Consider the following 16,220-nt stretch of genomic DNA (forward strand, 5'->3'; position numbering starts at 1 on the left):
TATATCTTGTTGGTCCACAGGTCTTTAAACATGGCCAAAATTGGACACTCTGCCTTAGGGGGTTGGGTTTAGGACAAACAAGGCGCCCCCAAACTAGCATTCTCAAGCCCAGTTAGGAAGCAGCCTGGTTCAGGGCAATGTGGCCTCGCTTACCCACGATCCTTTGCAACCCCGCGGCGGTCCCTGAGTCCAACTCACTTTCCGCCGGGCCTGTTCTTTCTCCAAAGCGTCTTTTAACAAGCGGGGATCCAGCTGGGAGACTGGATCATGGAAATGACCCAGGCGCAGGCTGGTGTAGCGGGGGAAGAGATCCTCAAAGCTGGCCAGAGATCCTGGAGGGGAGACATCGTGCAGAGGACGGGCGCTAAACGAAGCCAAGAGAAGCAAATTTACCAAGGGGGAAGAAAAAAAAAAGTAAAAGTTGCAAATCGTGGTTATTTCCTTAATGGCCGCCCCGGAAACGATATAAATTGGACATATCCTTGTATTTCCCATCATTTCACTTAGTGACTGATTTGTCAGTGGTGGTTAAGGGAGGACTGCCTGTAATGCAACCTTGTAAGGACAGTCCTCAACTTACAACCCTTTAGCAACTGTTTGAAGTTACAAATGGACTTAGGACCCGTTTTTCACACTTACATCCCCCCGTGGTCATGTGATCAAAATTCAGATGCTCGGCAACTAACTCGTATTTATGACGGATGCAGCGTCCTGGGGTCACGTGATCCCCTTTGGCGATTGTCGGACAAGCAAAGTCACTACGGAAGCCAGACTTGCTTAATGATGGTGTTATTAATTTAATAACTGCGGCAATTCGCTTAACAAATGTGGCAACAAAAAAAAGTCATAAAATGGAACAAAGCTCACTTAACAAATGTCTAAGTTTTGGCCTCTATTATGGTCATAAGTCGAGGACTACCTGTATTGTTGCTCTGGGCTTAAAAAATGGTTCATTCCCCCTGTGAGAGAACACTTCCTGCCTATTTGCCTCAAAGGTAATAAATGGAAATAAATAACATTTTGTATTTATTTCCTTATTTATTTTGTTGTGTATATCGGAGGGGCTTGACTCTTTTGAGCTGTATTTAATGAAATTTCATTTTAATGTATGCCGATTAGCGTCCATTCGAAGTGACAATAAAGTTATTATTTGTCAGAGTGTTTGCAAGCGTGACTACTATTGTGAGAAAATCCAGGAACAAAACACAGCACACAGAGTCTTTTAACAGTGGTTTATATACAAGACCGCTATATACATATATAGACATGGTAGGCAAGTACCTAGCAAGCAAGCCATCTCCAATACTCTGCATGGAAAACTACGACGGACATAAAACATGAGGACAAGAGAATGACGCCCTCTCATGGCCGCCTAGAACTAGATAGCTTCTTAAAATGGCAATAACCCTGTGGACCCATCCTCAGCCTTAAAGTGGCGAAACCCTGCTGACCCATGGTCATTGCATCAGCATCTACAGCAGTATAATAGCAGCTGGTCAGCTCTTAAATATTCATTACCTTAACATTATTTTATTTCTATTCTTATTCTTTCTTACTCTCTGCACCACCAACTCGGCTAAAGCCGTCTTACTTGAGCAGAGCACCCGTGCTGTCACTCTCAAAGGAGTCGTCATCTTTGCGTTCCAAGGATTCTAGCGTGACTGTTGGACCCCCTGCAAGAAGAGAGCAAAGCTGAAAGGAGGCTCAGCTTTCAGGGGTACCTCTGCAGAAGCTGGGGGCGGAGTCAAAAGAGGGATCAGCTTAGAATCACTACGTAGCCACAAGTGAACTTAAGACCAACCTCCCCTGAATTCTGTGGATCCTTATTTAACTCCTAGCAGGAATTTTAGTTGAGAAAATTCCTGCACGTAGGCTTTCAGCAATAAAGATATTTAGTTGGAAGATTCCTACACAGAGGCTTTCAAAAATGGAGCAGTTTAATTAGAAGATTCCTGTGCAGAGGCTTTCAGCAATAAAGCAGTTTAGTTAGAGGATTCCTGCGCTTAGGCTTGTAGCAATAAAGCAGTTTAATTAGAAGATCCCCATGCAAAGGCTTTCAGCAATAAAGCAGTTTAGTTAGAAGTTTCCTGCACTTAGCCTTTTAGCAATAAAGCAGTTTAATTAGAAGATTCCCGTGCAAAGGCTTTCAGCAATAAAGCAGTCTAATTGGACCTTTACATGTGGCCCTGATCTTTCCCACCAGACAACTTCTACAACTCTCCCCAGAGCAGGAGAGAAATGTGAGACCAAACACTTCAGGTATCCTGGACATATCACTATAGTCAGAACTGTTGTTCCTTTCCCCAATTTTAGCATCAAACAGAACCCATCACCCTGTCTGGGGGATGAAGTGGATCCCAGTCTGACTCATAAGATATAAAGGTGCTAATCTGGGGGCTCTGTTTTGTGAAATAAAATAAACTCTCTTAGAAAAATTAGACAGCCAGTTTTGGCTAGCGGTAAAGGCACCTGGCTAAAAATTGGGAGTCATAGTCCTGCCTTAGTCATGAAAGCCAGTTAGGTGACTTTGGGCGAATAACCAGGAGATTGGGAGTTCTAGTTCTGCCTTAGGCATGAAAGCTGTCTGGGTGACTCTGCACCAATCACCAGGTGACAGTGAGTCCTAGTCCCATCTTGGGCTCTCAACCCAACCCATCTCACAGGGGTGTTGTGAAGAAACTAGGAGTACGAAGAAATATTCAGTATGTTCGCCACTTTAAGTTATGTATAAAAATAATTAAGCGGGTTTCTAAATGCAATAAATAAAACATCTGTTGTAGGGTCACTATAGGAGTGGACTAAGAAAAAGGTCTTATTTATCTCTCCATTTCACATCCTATCCAGGCCATTCCCCTTTCCCCATTCTCACCAGGCACATCTCTGGATCCCCGCAACATACTCTGCAGGTGGCACCGCACGTTCTCCATCTCGGAAATGTGACGCGACTCGGCCACGGCACCCTACAAGAAACGGAGACTCGGCTTAGCCACCGAAGCTTTCCTGAACCCTGGTGGGCGTTTGTCCTGGAAGTCTCTTTCTCACCTGCCTAAACGCACTGGCCTCCACGCTGGCGGAAAGCCGATGGCTCAGCTCTTCCGCCAGAGTGTCCATATCGACATCAGCATCCATGGCATTCCTAGCTAAGGCCGAGCCGCGCTGTCCCTCCAGCCGAGAAGAGGCCTGAGCCTCGGCCTGTCGGCTCTGGTGAAGGGAGGCGTAGAGCTGGGTGGTCACTTTGGAGGTATATGGGGTGGCCAGCTGAGAACAGGGCACCTGCTGCCCAGGGGTGGGGGGGTCCGAGGCTGGCAGCAGCTCCATGTCGCTTAAGAGGTCGTCGCTGTGGAGGGAAGAGCTCAGAGCTCTCCTGAGGCCCTTCTCAGCCATGGTCTCGGGGTCCTAAGTGAAGGGCTGGAGCCAGTACAATCATTCTGAGCTCAGAAGGCTGGCTCTTCTGTCATAATGGAGCCCCAAACGCCAGAAGCAGGAGGCTGAAACCACTACCAGGAAAGCAGCTGGCACCTGAAAAAGAATTTAAAAAAAAATAGAAGTTGAAATTCAGTGCACAAAGGAAGAAAGCAAGGGGGAACAAGTCCTGCCTTTCCCTAGATGTTTTTTAAAATCACTGGTCGGCCAGATGTTCAGATGGATTTGCTAGTTTTGTCGTCCTATCCAGTCTTGCTCAAAGATCTGGAATAGTCAGGTGTGGGTGTCTGACATCGCCTTACAATCAGGAGGCTGTGAGTTCAAATCCCATGAGAGGCAGATTATTTTTCTTTCTGGGCACAACGAGAATATTATCTGCTAGGGGAAAAAACTCCGCATTGGCGACAGGAACAGTATCCGGCCAGTAAAAACGCTCAGCTCCATTCAGTCGACCAGACTCCACCCAGATTATGGGGTTGTTGCATTTATATGCCCTCTCGCTGTCCGAGGTGGCACCGAATGGCTGGCAGTATTGTAAAATTAATCCGTGAGGGAGAAAAATCACAAAAAAGTGACGTTGAGCTCTGGGAGCATGAAAAGTGGGGGAGGGTGGAATTTAAGCCCTGACCCAGCGAGGCTTTCTCTTATTTTTTTTTTTCTGGTTCCTCCTCAGCCTGGTCCAGAATCAGCCAGCCAACCTTGAGAAGCTCATTTGGGGAGGGAAAGGATGGGAGACCACCAGGAAATCCCAGGACAGCTGAGAAGACATGGGGAGCAGCGAAAGCTCTCCCCCCCCCCGCCCCCAATATCGTGCCGTGGTCTCCAAAAAGGCTTCCTACTCACCCCTCTCCCCTCAGGACCACCCCCTCTTGACCCTCCTCAGCTGACCCTCTGCCTTGGACTCCATCTCCCATCATCCCTCGCCAACTCTGCCAGGCTCCCAGGGAGGACAATGGGAGTTGGAGTCCTGCACATCTGCAGGGGAGGGTGTTCCTCCCGCAGGGGCCCCTCCCCCACATTCCTGAGGTAAAATAGGTCCCCCTCCCCAGCGACCCCTCCCCGTCATTTTAGCGACCCCGTCTCGTGTCCTCGCTTTGAGACCCACTCTGCTGCCCCGACAGGTTCTAGGCCTCCATCCCCGCCGCTCCGGTCCTCGCAGGGGCCCCCGCTCGGCTCTTTCGCCCCCGCGCAGCGCCGGGCAAAGCCTCGGAGGCGGGAGCGAGGTGAAGCCGGCGCCGCCATTTTCCTTGCGGGCAAATCTTCCCGCGTTAAGGGCAAAGCCCTCGCCAGGAAGGGCTCGCGCGAGGGCGCGCCTGGGTCGAGAGAAAGGCGGGCCCGAAAGCGGGACGGGGGCCAATCAGCGAACAGGGCCGTGGCGTCACGTAGGCGGAAGCGGAGGACGTCGGGCCTGCGGGTTGTCATAGAGACGGAAGCGGCCGCTGAGGTAAATTTTTTTGGGGTGGGGGCGGTGAGGGGGTCCTTCCCGGCCCCGAAAAATCTGAGCGGGAGGGGAGGTGTGGATGATGGGCGGCGTTATCCTCATGACGAGTGTATTGATATCCCTCTGTGTTGCGTGGGGTGGCTGACGGGGAGGCCTCTCCCGCAGCCTGGCTCTAACCTGGGGTGCCTTGCCCCCCCGCTTTGTCTCCCCGCGCCCCAGATGACGGTGCACAACCTCTACCTCTTCGACCGCAACGGGGTCTGCCTGCACTACAGCGAGTGGAACCGCAAGAAGCAGGCCGGCATTTCCAAGGAGGAGGTGAGACAACAGCCCCCCCCCCCCGCCCCCAGGCTCTCCCCCCCCCACCCCCAGGCTCCCCCACATCATGGGGGAGAACTGCCCTCTACACGCGCTCAGAGGCCTCGTCCAGGCTCCTTGTTGGGAGGGGGGGCGCAGAATTATTCTTGGGCTCCCATAATTATTATTATTGTTATTCATTGTAATTGTAATATATTATTATTTATTAATTATTGTGATTGTAATTTATTATTATATAACTTTATTGTTATTTTATTTTTATTATTGGAATTGTAATTTATTATTATTCATTATCATTGCAATTAATTATTGTTATAAATAACCACTGAAAATCAGAACCAGAAGCCCAGGGTAGGTAGTCTTTGGCGTAGTCCCGTCTCACTTTAACAACATAATTTTTGGGGCTCAATTGTGGTCCTAAGTCAAGGACTCCCTGTATAGGTTTTGTATAATTTTCAATATTTTTAAGCTGCCCAGAGTTACCCTTTGGCAAGATGGGCCGGCCAATACATTAAATTAAATTATTATTTTTTAATCCATATATATAAAAGCGAAATGCCATTTACGCATCATCACAAAATCTCCTGGACCATAAAGACTACAAACTTGAAATTTGGCACATTATGTTTCTCCTGGCTTCTAGGGGCTCACTAAGAAAGGATTTTTCGAAATGACCCTCAGAGCATTTAGAGTATTTCCTATATTATTATTATTATTAATATGCTCTGATGCTCCTCCACACCTGAAAAGAAATATCTTCCAAAGGCAAAAGACAATCAGAAGAGAGGAGTTTCAGTTTCAGTTTCAGTTTCACAGCAGCCAACCAGCTTTAGTCCAGAATAGTTGAGCTAAGCCACGCCCAGGCTCCTTGCTGTCTCCTTGCTCACATAGCAAATACTCTTTCAGTTTCCACGCAGCCCTCAACTCTTTCACACACTGGCAGCACATTAGCCAGATGAATACCCATGATTGCTGGTAGGCAGAGGCAGAAATTTTTCCTCCTTATTTTCCTCCCCAAAAACTAAGCCCGACCACAGAGTTTTGTAGCGAAGCATGGGGATCGAGCTAGTGATTAAATAATCTGAATACAGGTTGTCTTTGACTTGCAACCATTCACTTAGTTAGAATGACACCAAAAAACCCTAATTTATGACGATATTTCATGCTGCAGCATTCTTGTGGCCACGTGATCAAAATTCAGATGCCTGGCAAGTGATTTGTACTTATGACTGTGGGAGCATCCCAAGGGCGTCCTTCTGACAAGCAAAGCCATGGGAAAGATAGATTCACTTAAAACTGTTGTTACTTGCTTCACAACTGCAGTGATTTGCTTAACGAACGTGGCCAGAAAAGTCATCAAATGGAGCCACACTCAGATTAACAAATTTCTCACTTAGCAACAGAAATGTTTGGGGAAGGGGTCCATTGTGATCAGGGTGGATTTGATTTAAATCAAATTGATTTAAATCACGATTTAAATTACTAGTAAAAACGCTTGATTTGAATCAAATCAATTTAAATCATGATTTTTAAAGAGTAACTGTCATCTCTGTCCTGCAGTGACTTTTCCTCTGACCTGCTGTTGACTCAACAACAGTTTCAATATTACAGAACTAGCTGAATACCTGTGCTTCTCTGGAAAACTATGTGGTCAGGCTTAAGTTTTGGGGGAAGAAAATAAGGGGGGGCAGAATTCTGCCTCTGCCTACCAGCATCTATCGGCATTCATCTGGCTAGCATCCTGTCAGTGTGTGGGAGAGTTGAGGGCTGTTTAGAAACTGAAACAGTATTTGCTGTGTGAACAAGAAGGAGACAGCAAGGAGCCTGGGCGTGGCTTAGCTCAGCTGTTCTGTACTGAAGCTGCTTGGTGCTGTGAAACTGAAACTCCTCTGCTTGTGTTTTGCATTTGGAAGGGATTTCTTTCCAGGTGGGGAGGGGGCGTAGAACTCCTTAGCATCAGAGTGTGGTGATAATAGTAGTAGTAGTAGTAGTAGTAGTAGTAGTAGTACAGGAAATGCTCTAAATGATCTGATGGTTATTTCGGAAAATTCTTTTTTAGTGAACACCTAGAAGCCGAGAGGAACATGTATGCCAAATTCCAAGTTTGTAGGCTTTATGGTCCTGGAGATTTTGTGATGATGCATGAGTCATCTTTCACTTTTATTATATAGAATAGAAATAGATAGATAGATAGATAGATAGATAGATAGATAGATAGATAGATGATAGATAGATACAAAAATAGAGTTAGACAGACAGACAGACAGACAGACAGACAGATAGATAGATATACAGTTCATGCTACATGAAGAAAACTATCTTTAGATAGATTTTTACTCCAAAAGCATTGTATTAAAATAAATTTGATTTAAAAAAAATCTTGTGTTTTTTTTTTAAATTAAATCGATTTTTATCCACCCTGATTGATCGCCTGTCTTGCCACAGGGCAGCTTAACAGTATTGAAAAGATAAAATTGTACAAAAGCTACAGGCAAGATAAATACACGTAGCCCTTCACTTAGGACCACAATGGAGCCCAAAGTTGTATGTGGTTAAGTGAGACTTTGCTAAGTGAGTTTTGCCCTGTTTTACGACCTTCCTGGCTTCGATTGTTAAGTGAATCACTGCAGTTGATAAGTTAGTAAGCTGGTTGTTAAGTGAATCCGGCTTCCCCCATTGAGTTTGCTAGTCACTAAAGGGGATCACATGACTTTGGGACACAGTGACGGTCATAAGTACGAGCCAGTTGCCAAGCAGCTGAATTTTGAGCACGTGGTGCTGCAACGGTCGTAAGTCTGAAAAACGCTCACAAGTCACATTTTTCAGTCAGTGCTGTTGTAATTTTGGTCACTAGATGAACTTTTGTAAGTCGAGGACTACCTGTAAAATACTGTGCAGGGAGTCCTCGACGTCCGACCACAATTGAGCCCAACATTTCTGTTGCTAAGTGCAGCATTGAAGTGTGTTTTTGCCTCGTTTTATGACCTGTCTTGCCATAGTTAAGTGAATGTCTTGTTAAGTTAATCACACGGTTGTTAAGCGAATCCGGCTTCCCCCATTGACCTTGCTTGTCAGAAGGTCGCAAAGGGGATCGCATGACCACGGGACGCTGCGCCTGTTGAGTCAGTTGCCAACTGTCTAAATTTAACATGGCCCTGGGGGATGCTACGACGGTCATAAGTGTGAAAACAGCCCATGTAACTTTTTTCCAGTGCTGTTGTAACTTCGAATGGTCGCTGAATGAATTGTTGTAAGCCAAGGACTGTAATTTTAACTTGCTGCAAACCCACCTGAGGTCTTCCAGAAACCCAGTTTGGCCGTTTCTAAAGGCCAGCGGGGTGGACCCGGTATGACCCTATGAAAATTATATTCCAAACCGAGGAGAACTTGGACCCTCATCATCCCCAGGCAATATGGACACTGAGTGCGGGGAGGATGGGAGTTACTGCTCCGTTTCCCCCAGGAACAAAACCTCTGTGGGGTAGATGGGCAGCTTTAAAAATCTGCTAACTAAATCAATAAAAAGCAAGCCCCGCTTGGGAGATGTCCGAGCTCGGTGTGACATTTCCAAAAGCTGATTCAAGCTCCAGCGCTTGCCCCGTGGCGTTATTTCAGTTTGACCCGGGTTTAAGAACGATGTCTTTCTGATTGGGCGGCCTCACGCCGCTAATCTCGCCCGATATGAATCTTTCAAAAACGTGGTCGGGTTCCAAGGGACCAGGGCTTAGCTGTTAGTGGATTAAAAAAAATGCAAAACCCCTTAAGCCGACCGGAGGCCGTGCTTACATGTGCTTTGGGCAGCTGCCCCTGGCCGCAGAGAGGCGAGGGGAAGGGAGGGGGCTTGGATTTAAGGCGTCTGCTTTTAGCCAGCTATCCGAGCTGCTTTAGCTATTGCTCTTTATCCTGCGGGTAGCGGGGAGGAGAAAAGCAGGCAGGGGTAGAATCAGAGGTCCAGATTTGGATAGGGCGGTATGACCCGTGAGTCCGTAGCCTGCCCGCTGCACTGACCAACCTCTGCTGGACACATCCAGTGAAGAGGAAAGGATCCATCGCTCCTGGGTCATCGGTTTCACCCTGGAACTGCTCTGAATTACGAGGAAGTGTCAGGGGAGAACAACCAGACCCACCCATCTAAGGTTCAAGCCGACTAATAGATAATCAGAGTTGGAAGGGACCTTGTAGGTCATCTAGTCCAACCCCCAGCCCAAGCGGGAGACTCTACACCATTTCTGACAGATGGAAGTCCAGTCTCTCCTTGAAAGCCTCCAGGGATGAAGCTCCCATAACTTCCGAGGGCAACTTCTGTTCCATCGGTTGAGGGTTCTCCCTGTCAGAAAATTCCTCCTTATATGCAGGTCGAATCTCTCCTTGTTCAGGTTCCATCCATTATTCCTTGCCTGGCCTTGGAAAATAGCTTGACCCCCTTCCTCCTCTCTAAGGCAGCCCCTCAAATATTACAAAGACTACTTTATTGTTCTCTCCCTATAACATGTTTCCCCAAAAATAAGACACATTTGAAATACAATTTTGTGATACCTTCAGCTCTGTCTTCCCCCATAAGTCGAGCTTGTAACCTTCTTTGAGGGCGTGCAGGATCTCCACTGTCCGCAGGTTGACGTGGATTCGATAAGCGGCAAAAATGGCACAACACCAACACATCCTTAGAAAAACACGCCCAGTTTAAAGTGGACCTCAACCCAACCTTAGATGGCCAGGGTGGTACGAGGTGGTTCAGAAAAAATTGTGAGGGTGGCTGCAGGGTGCCACATTAAAAGAAGCAGGGCTTCCATTGTGCGGTCACAACCATCTTGTTGTGAGTTTTGGCACTCTCCCAAAGACTCTCCTTGTCAGGTTTGAACAACCAGATCTATATGTGTAGATTTCAAACTAGCTACTTCATTGTTCTCTGCCTATAGTACAGGAATCTTCCCAGAATGTTTGTCTAGGAGAGACTACCGTGTTTCCCCCAAAATAAGACACTGTCTTATTTTCCCCCCACCAAAAATGGCGCCAGGTCTTATCTGGGGGGAAAGTCATCCACTGACTAACCTCACTTGTGTGTGTCACCCCCGGCCTCCTTTTCACTGTCAGAGGCCTTCAGGAACTTATTCTTCTGCAGCTGGAAAGGCTTTTCTGAAGGCCTCAGCAGCTGATAACAGAGTTCTGGATCGATCCGGAGCTTTGTTCTCAGCTCCAGAGGCCTTCAGGAAAGCCTTGCCAACCTTGCTGGCTGCAGAAGAAATGGGCCATGGCGAGGCAAGTGTTAGGGTGTGCGAGGCCTGGCTACAACTGTCCAAAGGTAAGTAATAGGGCAGATTCCCCCATCCCCGCTCTAGTTTAATTTTTACCCATGCACTCAAGTGGGTGGGATCTTAATTAGGGCTTATTTTGGGGGTAGGGCTTATATTGGGTACAAGTCTAAAAATCAAGCTAAGACTTACTTTCAGGGTAGGTCGTATTTTGGGGGAAACAGGATAGTACCGGAATCTTCTGCAGACTGGCAGCATTCACATTGAAATGACCAAATAAGGCTCTAAAGTGAGGGTGTCTAACCTTGGAAACTTTAAACTTGTGGACTTCAGCTCCCAGAATTCCCCAGCCAGGAGGGTTTCCCAGAATTCAGCATAGATAGGACAAGAACAAATGTACCATTTTTTTTTAATTGGAAAAATTTCTTAGTAGATCATGGGAATGCGGTAGATGTAATATACCTTGTGTCAGGGTTCCAACGGAAGCCCTAATCAAATCATGAGCCTCGAGCCAAACTTCAAAAGAAATCCAATTATTTATTAGGAGCAACATGGCATTTATCCTAATGAAGCCAGCTTTGCCTCACATACTTTGCCCTGTTTCCCCCCCCCCCCCGCCCCCCTTGGGTATGTCATAAATCACCTTCTCCAACCAGAGCATCTCATGGCTAATATGCCATAAATCACGTTCTCCGACTTTCAACGACTTTGCAGGCTCTAGAGACCACGCCTCTCCAACTAGCTTGGTAACCTTGGAGACGCTTTGGTGAGGTATACCCCCCTCCCTATGGCAACTCGAAAGGAGGCTAGGAATGCTTTACGAGTTGACACCTTGATTTCAGCCAAGTTAAAAAAAAATAAACCATAACAAATTAAATAACAAACGAATTAGAGGCAGACTAGATGGTGTGACAATTAAATGGGAAAGTAACATGCTGACTGAGGAATCCTGGGAGTTGAAGTCCACGGGTTTTAAAAGTTGCTGGTGTTAGATGCCCTGCTCACCAGCTTGTGGTTTCATAATGAGCCCAGGCTACTTTCCCACTTGACCCCTCTTCCCGGCTGGTGTCAGGATTCCGGCAGTTACCCCGCAATTAAATCATGAGTCTTGAGCAAAACTTCCAAAAAGGATTTATTGGAAGTTAATAGGTCTGGCACTGCCTGGGTGCAGCCGACTCTGAGACCCATCATTCACTGCCACCCTTGACCCTGGTTTTCCCCCCACCCCCTGGGTGTATCGTAATTCATATCCATAGCCCAGAGCCATCAATCACGCCTCTCCAGTTAGATCTTTGCGGGCAAAAACTTCAGTCACCTAATTACTATCTTTGAAAGGCTATGTATGGAATGCACTTTCGGTTTCCCAGCTGCTGCACTGCTCTTTCAACCCCCCTTTCTAAAAAGTCCTAAAATTCTAAAAAGACCATGGGAATATTTTATGACAGCTGGGAGTCTAGCTCTCCAACAGAATTATTTCTCTTCTAACATTGGGGTGGGATCTGCCATCCCCTAATTTCCATGCACAGTTCTGGGTGGAGACAGGTATGGATGCAGGTATTGGAGACAGGTACCGATGCGGTCAGGTTTTCCCACAAGCCAGGAGCATGAGACCAAATTGTGCTGCACCATCGTGCTCCGCAGAGGAAGGGTTAACCTTGACCGAGAAAGTCTCCTCTAAGGCTTCCTTGAGCCCAGTCCCTGCTGGGCCCAGCCTGCAGCCTCTGAAGCCTGAAGCTGTTTTTTGGTGTGTGTGTGTGTGTGTGTGTGTTTTGTCTCACCCCGCTGTGTGACCAGCAGGGACGGGAAACCTGTAAAGCTTGGATAAACAGAACATAGCACAATGTTCTCTTGTGTTGAATTGCCTTCGTTTGCATAAAGTTGGTGCAGTGGGGTGTCAAAGCTTTACGAGTCAACTCAAAAAACCCTGTCCCCCTTCCAAGGCGCTTCGCATTTTAAAGTGAGAATTTAACCTAGAACGAAGGAGAAAATCCCAGCCAGAGAGGACAACGTCAGGCTTAATTGGACTTAAAAATCACCACCACGATTCAGCTCCCAGCGTTTCTGCCGCTAAGCGAGACAGTTCTTCAGGGAGTTTTTGAACTTTCCTTGCCGCCGTCATTAAGGGAATCACTGCCGTCGATAAGTTAGATGGTTGTTAAGTGAATCCAGATCCCCCCGCCGGACTTGGCTCGTCAGAAAGTCACAAAAGGGGAATCACGTGTGATACCGAGATGCTGCAACCGTCATAAGTATAAATCACTTGCCAGACCTCTGAATTTTGACTATGTGACTGCGGGGATTCTCCCAATGGTCATAAGTGTGAAGAAAAAGGTCATATGTCACTTTTTCAGTGCCGTTGTCACTTTGAATAGCCTCCAAACAAGGTTGTGAGGTGAGGAGTAAATGTAATCCCGTGGAACTGCTTGCCACCAGAAGTTGCGGGTGCCCCCCCTCACTGGAAGAAGAGATTGGACTGCCATTTGTCTAGAATGGTATAGGGGTTGGTCTAGAAGACCTCCAGGGTCCCTTCAATTCTTTTGCAGGTACTCCTCAACTTATGATCACAATTGAGCCCAAAATATCTGTTGTTAAGTGAGACATTTGTTAAACGGGTTTTGCCCCATTTTACGATTGTTCTTGCCACCGTTGTTAAGTGAATCCCTGCAGCGGACAACTTAGTCATGTATCATCACAAAATCTCCAGAACCGTAAAGCCTGAAAACTTGACATTTGGCACATTAAGTTCCTCTTGGCTTCTAAGGGCTCGCTAAGAAAGGATTTTTCCAAATGACCTTCAGACCATTTAGAGTATTTCCTATATGATTATCATTACTATTATTATTGTTGTTGTTGTTGTTGCTGTTGTTATTAAGCTCCCCCTCCCCACCTGGAAAGAAATCTCTTCCAAATGCAAAACACAGAGGAGTTTCAGTCTCAGTTTCAGAGCACCAAGCAGCTTTAGTACAGAACAGTTGAGCTAAGCCACGCCCAGGCTCCTTGCTGTCTCCTTCTTGCTCACATAGCAAATACTCTTTCAGTTTCCAAACAGCCCTCAACCCTCTCACACACTGATAGGAGGCTAGCCAGATAAATACCAATGGATGCTGGTAGGCAGAGGCAGAATTTTCCTCCCCCAAAACCAAGCCCAACCACATAGCTCTGTAGGGAAGCATAGGTGTAGAGCTAGAAATATATGTAGAATAGGAATAGGAATAGAAATAGGAATAGAAATAGAAATAGAAATAGAATAGAATAGAATAGAATAGAATAGAATAGAATAGAATAGAATAGAATAGAATAGAATAGAATAGAATAGAACAGAACAGAAATTAGAAATACTGTAGAATAGAATAGAGAATAGGAATAGGATAGAATAGAATAGATTGAGAATGGAATGGGATAGGATAGGATAGGATAGGATAGGATAGGATAGGATAGGATAGGATAGGATAGGATAGGATAATATATAGAAAAAAGAATAGAATATGGAATGGAATGGAATAGCATTATTGTCATTTTGAATGTCCATTATTCAACATACATTAAAATGAAATTTCGTGGCATCCAGCTCTCAAAGGGTCACCACTTCCAATATAAACTGCCTGAACATGACCCAAATCAATCAATCAATACGCCTGTGCCCACCTGCCTTATATGACCCACAGCGCCCCGTATTCTGTATCCCGTAACAGCATCTCATCCTCTTCCTCTCTCTCTCTCTCTCTCTCTCTCTCTCTGCTCCTCATGCCAGGAATTCAAACTGATGTACGGGATGCTCTTCTCCATCCGATCCTTCGTTAGCAAAATGAGTCCTGTGGACATGTATCCTTTCTTTCCCATCCCCACCCCCACCCCCCTGGGCAATCTCGGGGGTGAGGGGAGAGGTTTTCCTTCCCAGTACCCCCCCCCCCAAAGCCACGCCGGCAAGGCTTTTGACGCCTGGCGGGCTGGCGAAGAGGGGTGTTTTCCCTTAACGTCCCGCTCCGCAGGAAGGACGGCTTCCTCTCCTTCCAGACCAGCAAGTACAAGCTGCACTACTACGAGACGCCCAGCGGGCTCAAGGTGGTCATGAACACCGACCTGGGAGTGGGCAACATCCAGGACATCCTGCACCAGATCTACAGCTATGTGAGGATTTGCGGGTTGCGCGTCCCCCTTTACGGTACAAGGGGGTCCTCGTCTCAGTGACAAGAACTGGGGGCCCCCCGAATTGTCCAGCCACTAAGCAAGCCGGCCGCTTGTTAAACTCGAGCCGTCGCCCTACATAATGGCCGAGTTATTGAAAGCCTGAAAAAGAAAACTCAGTTTTGCTGTGGGAAATTTTTGCCGGCGATTGCTTCCTGTTTTCCCGTGGAAATCGAAATCGGCCTCTTTCTTGTTTAAAAAAAGAAATGTAGTCTCAGCAAGTTTAGGAAGTCTTTTTTGCACTGTCATCTAAAACAACTAGAGAATCTTAATAAGAGGAATGGAAAAAGGTTCCGGCGATAGAAGGAAAATATTTGTAGCTCAGGATGAAACAGGGGTCCTTTGGACTCTCCGAGCTGGGTGGTTTTCTTGCGGACGTTTCGTGACCCAACTAGAGAACATCATCAGTGCTAGGGGTGGGGGTGGTGAGGAGGAAGAACTATGGGGTCCTTGGTGCTCTCTGAGCTGGGTGGTTTTCTTGCAGACGTTTCGTGACCCAACTAGGGAACCTCATCATTGCTAGGAGGGGTGGGCTTTGCAGAGAGATGGAAGAAGAACAGAATGAAGAGGAGGAGGAGGAAAAAGAGGAGGAGGAGGAGGAGGGTGACTGTGGGCTCTTTGGTGCTCTCTCCCACAGCAAACCTGACTTTACTTTTGCTTGAATTTTCTTGCCAACAACTCACTACCATAGCAGGTAACGGCCTCAGTGCTGGAAGGAAGTGGGATTTACTCTCTACAGAGCAAACTGATGACGTTACCTAGTTTGGTGATGGAACGTCTGCAAGTTAAAAGGTTCCTTTTCATTCCTGCTGGGGCAGTTCTACGCTATAAATGCCTGCCTGCTTCATGGGAGAGGTGGGGGAGTGACAACAAATTGGACCCTTTGGAGGCCATAATCCCGCTCTGTTTTTCCTCCCTCTGGGGGGGGGGTGGGGGCGCATTGGGTGGGCTCGTGGAGAAGGAATCCCTGCTTACCCCCTCCCCCTCTGTTTCTCCCCTCCGCTTAGATTTACGTGGAGTACGTGGTGAAAAACCCCTCTGCAGCTTAAGCGAGAGCATCCAGAGTGAGCTTTTTCGGAACAAGCTGGACAGCTTCGTCCGGGCTTTGCCCTTCTTCTCGGCTCGTGCCGGCTAGCTCTCTTTTTTCTGACGACCCTCCTGCCCCCGGACTCCATGGTGCACGAACAGTCCAGAAATAGCAAGCCACATCACTTCCCACGAGGCTGGGCGTTTGCACTGACTTGTATACCTTACTGCCAAGAATTGCCCCTCTGGGGACAGCGGTTTCCCCTCCGAGGAAGTACATCCGGATGTTGCTCCATCACTGGGTATCGCTCTATTTATAGTGGAATATTCTGATTTTTTTTTGTAATAAATTGGATCTCAGTGACTTCGGGATGTTGTAAACCTGTTCTTCTCATCCTGCGCCATCTTGGCCCGTTCGTTTGGGTTTGCCTTTGAGGAGTAGCCGTAAGTGTCTTCGTTCAACGTTTAGATCAGGGGTCGCCAACCTTTTGGACCTCGGGGACCACCAAACTCATCATTTTAAATTCCACAGACCAGAGACCCTGGGAAAATCCCCCCCAAAAAAAACTCTGCAGGAA

General features: G+C 47.1%; 2 protein-coding genes across 2 annotated transcripts in view; one reads left to right on the forward strand and one right to left on the reverse strand.

The window, feature by feature from the left end:
- CNTROB (centrobin, centriole duplication and spindle assembly protein) overlaps window positions 1-4,702 on the reverse strand; it is a 32,371-nt gene extending 27,669 nt beyond the window's left edge. Inside the window, 5 exon segments of the mRNA XM_087916966.1 lie at window positions 199-364; window positions 1,592-1,673; window positions 2,870-2,960; window positions 3,043-3,519; window positions 4,529-4,702. Of these exon segments, the coding sequence (XP_087773092.1) occupies window positions 199-364; window positions 1,592-1,673; window positions 2,870-2,960; window positions 3,043-3,384 (681 nt within the window). The 5' untranslated portion in view covers window positions 3,385-3,519; window positions 4,529-4,702.
- A 46-nt stretch (window positions 4,703-4,748) lies between these two features.
- TRAPPC1 (trafficking protein particle complex subunit 1) lies at window positions 4,749-16,007 on the forward strand. Its single transcript, XM_026722678.2, is given in 6 exon segments — window positions 4,749-4,867; window positions 5,084-5,182; window positions 14,183-14,253; window positions 14,421-14,559; window positions 15,624-15,651; window positions 15,654-16,007. Coding segments are annotated over 5 exon segments (435 nt in total). The 5' UTR covers window positions 4,749-4,867; the 3' UTR covers window positions 15,752-16,007.
- Window positions 16,008-16,220: the final 213 nt, after the last annotated feature.

Source organism: Pseudonaja textilis, chromosome Z (genome assembly GCF_049901715.1).
Source record: "Pseudonaja textilis isolate UNSWEBS1 chromosome Z, rPseTex1.2, whole genome shotgun sequence".
Lineage (NCBI taxonomy): Eukaryota > Metazoa > Chordata > Lepidosauria > Squamata > Elapidae > Pseudonaja > Pseudonaja textilis.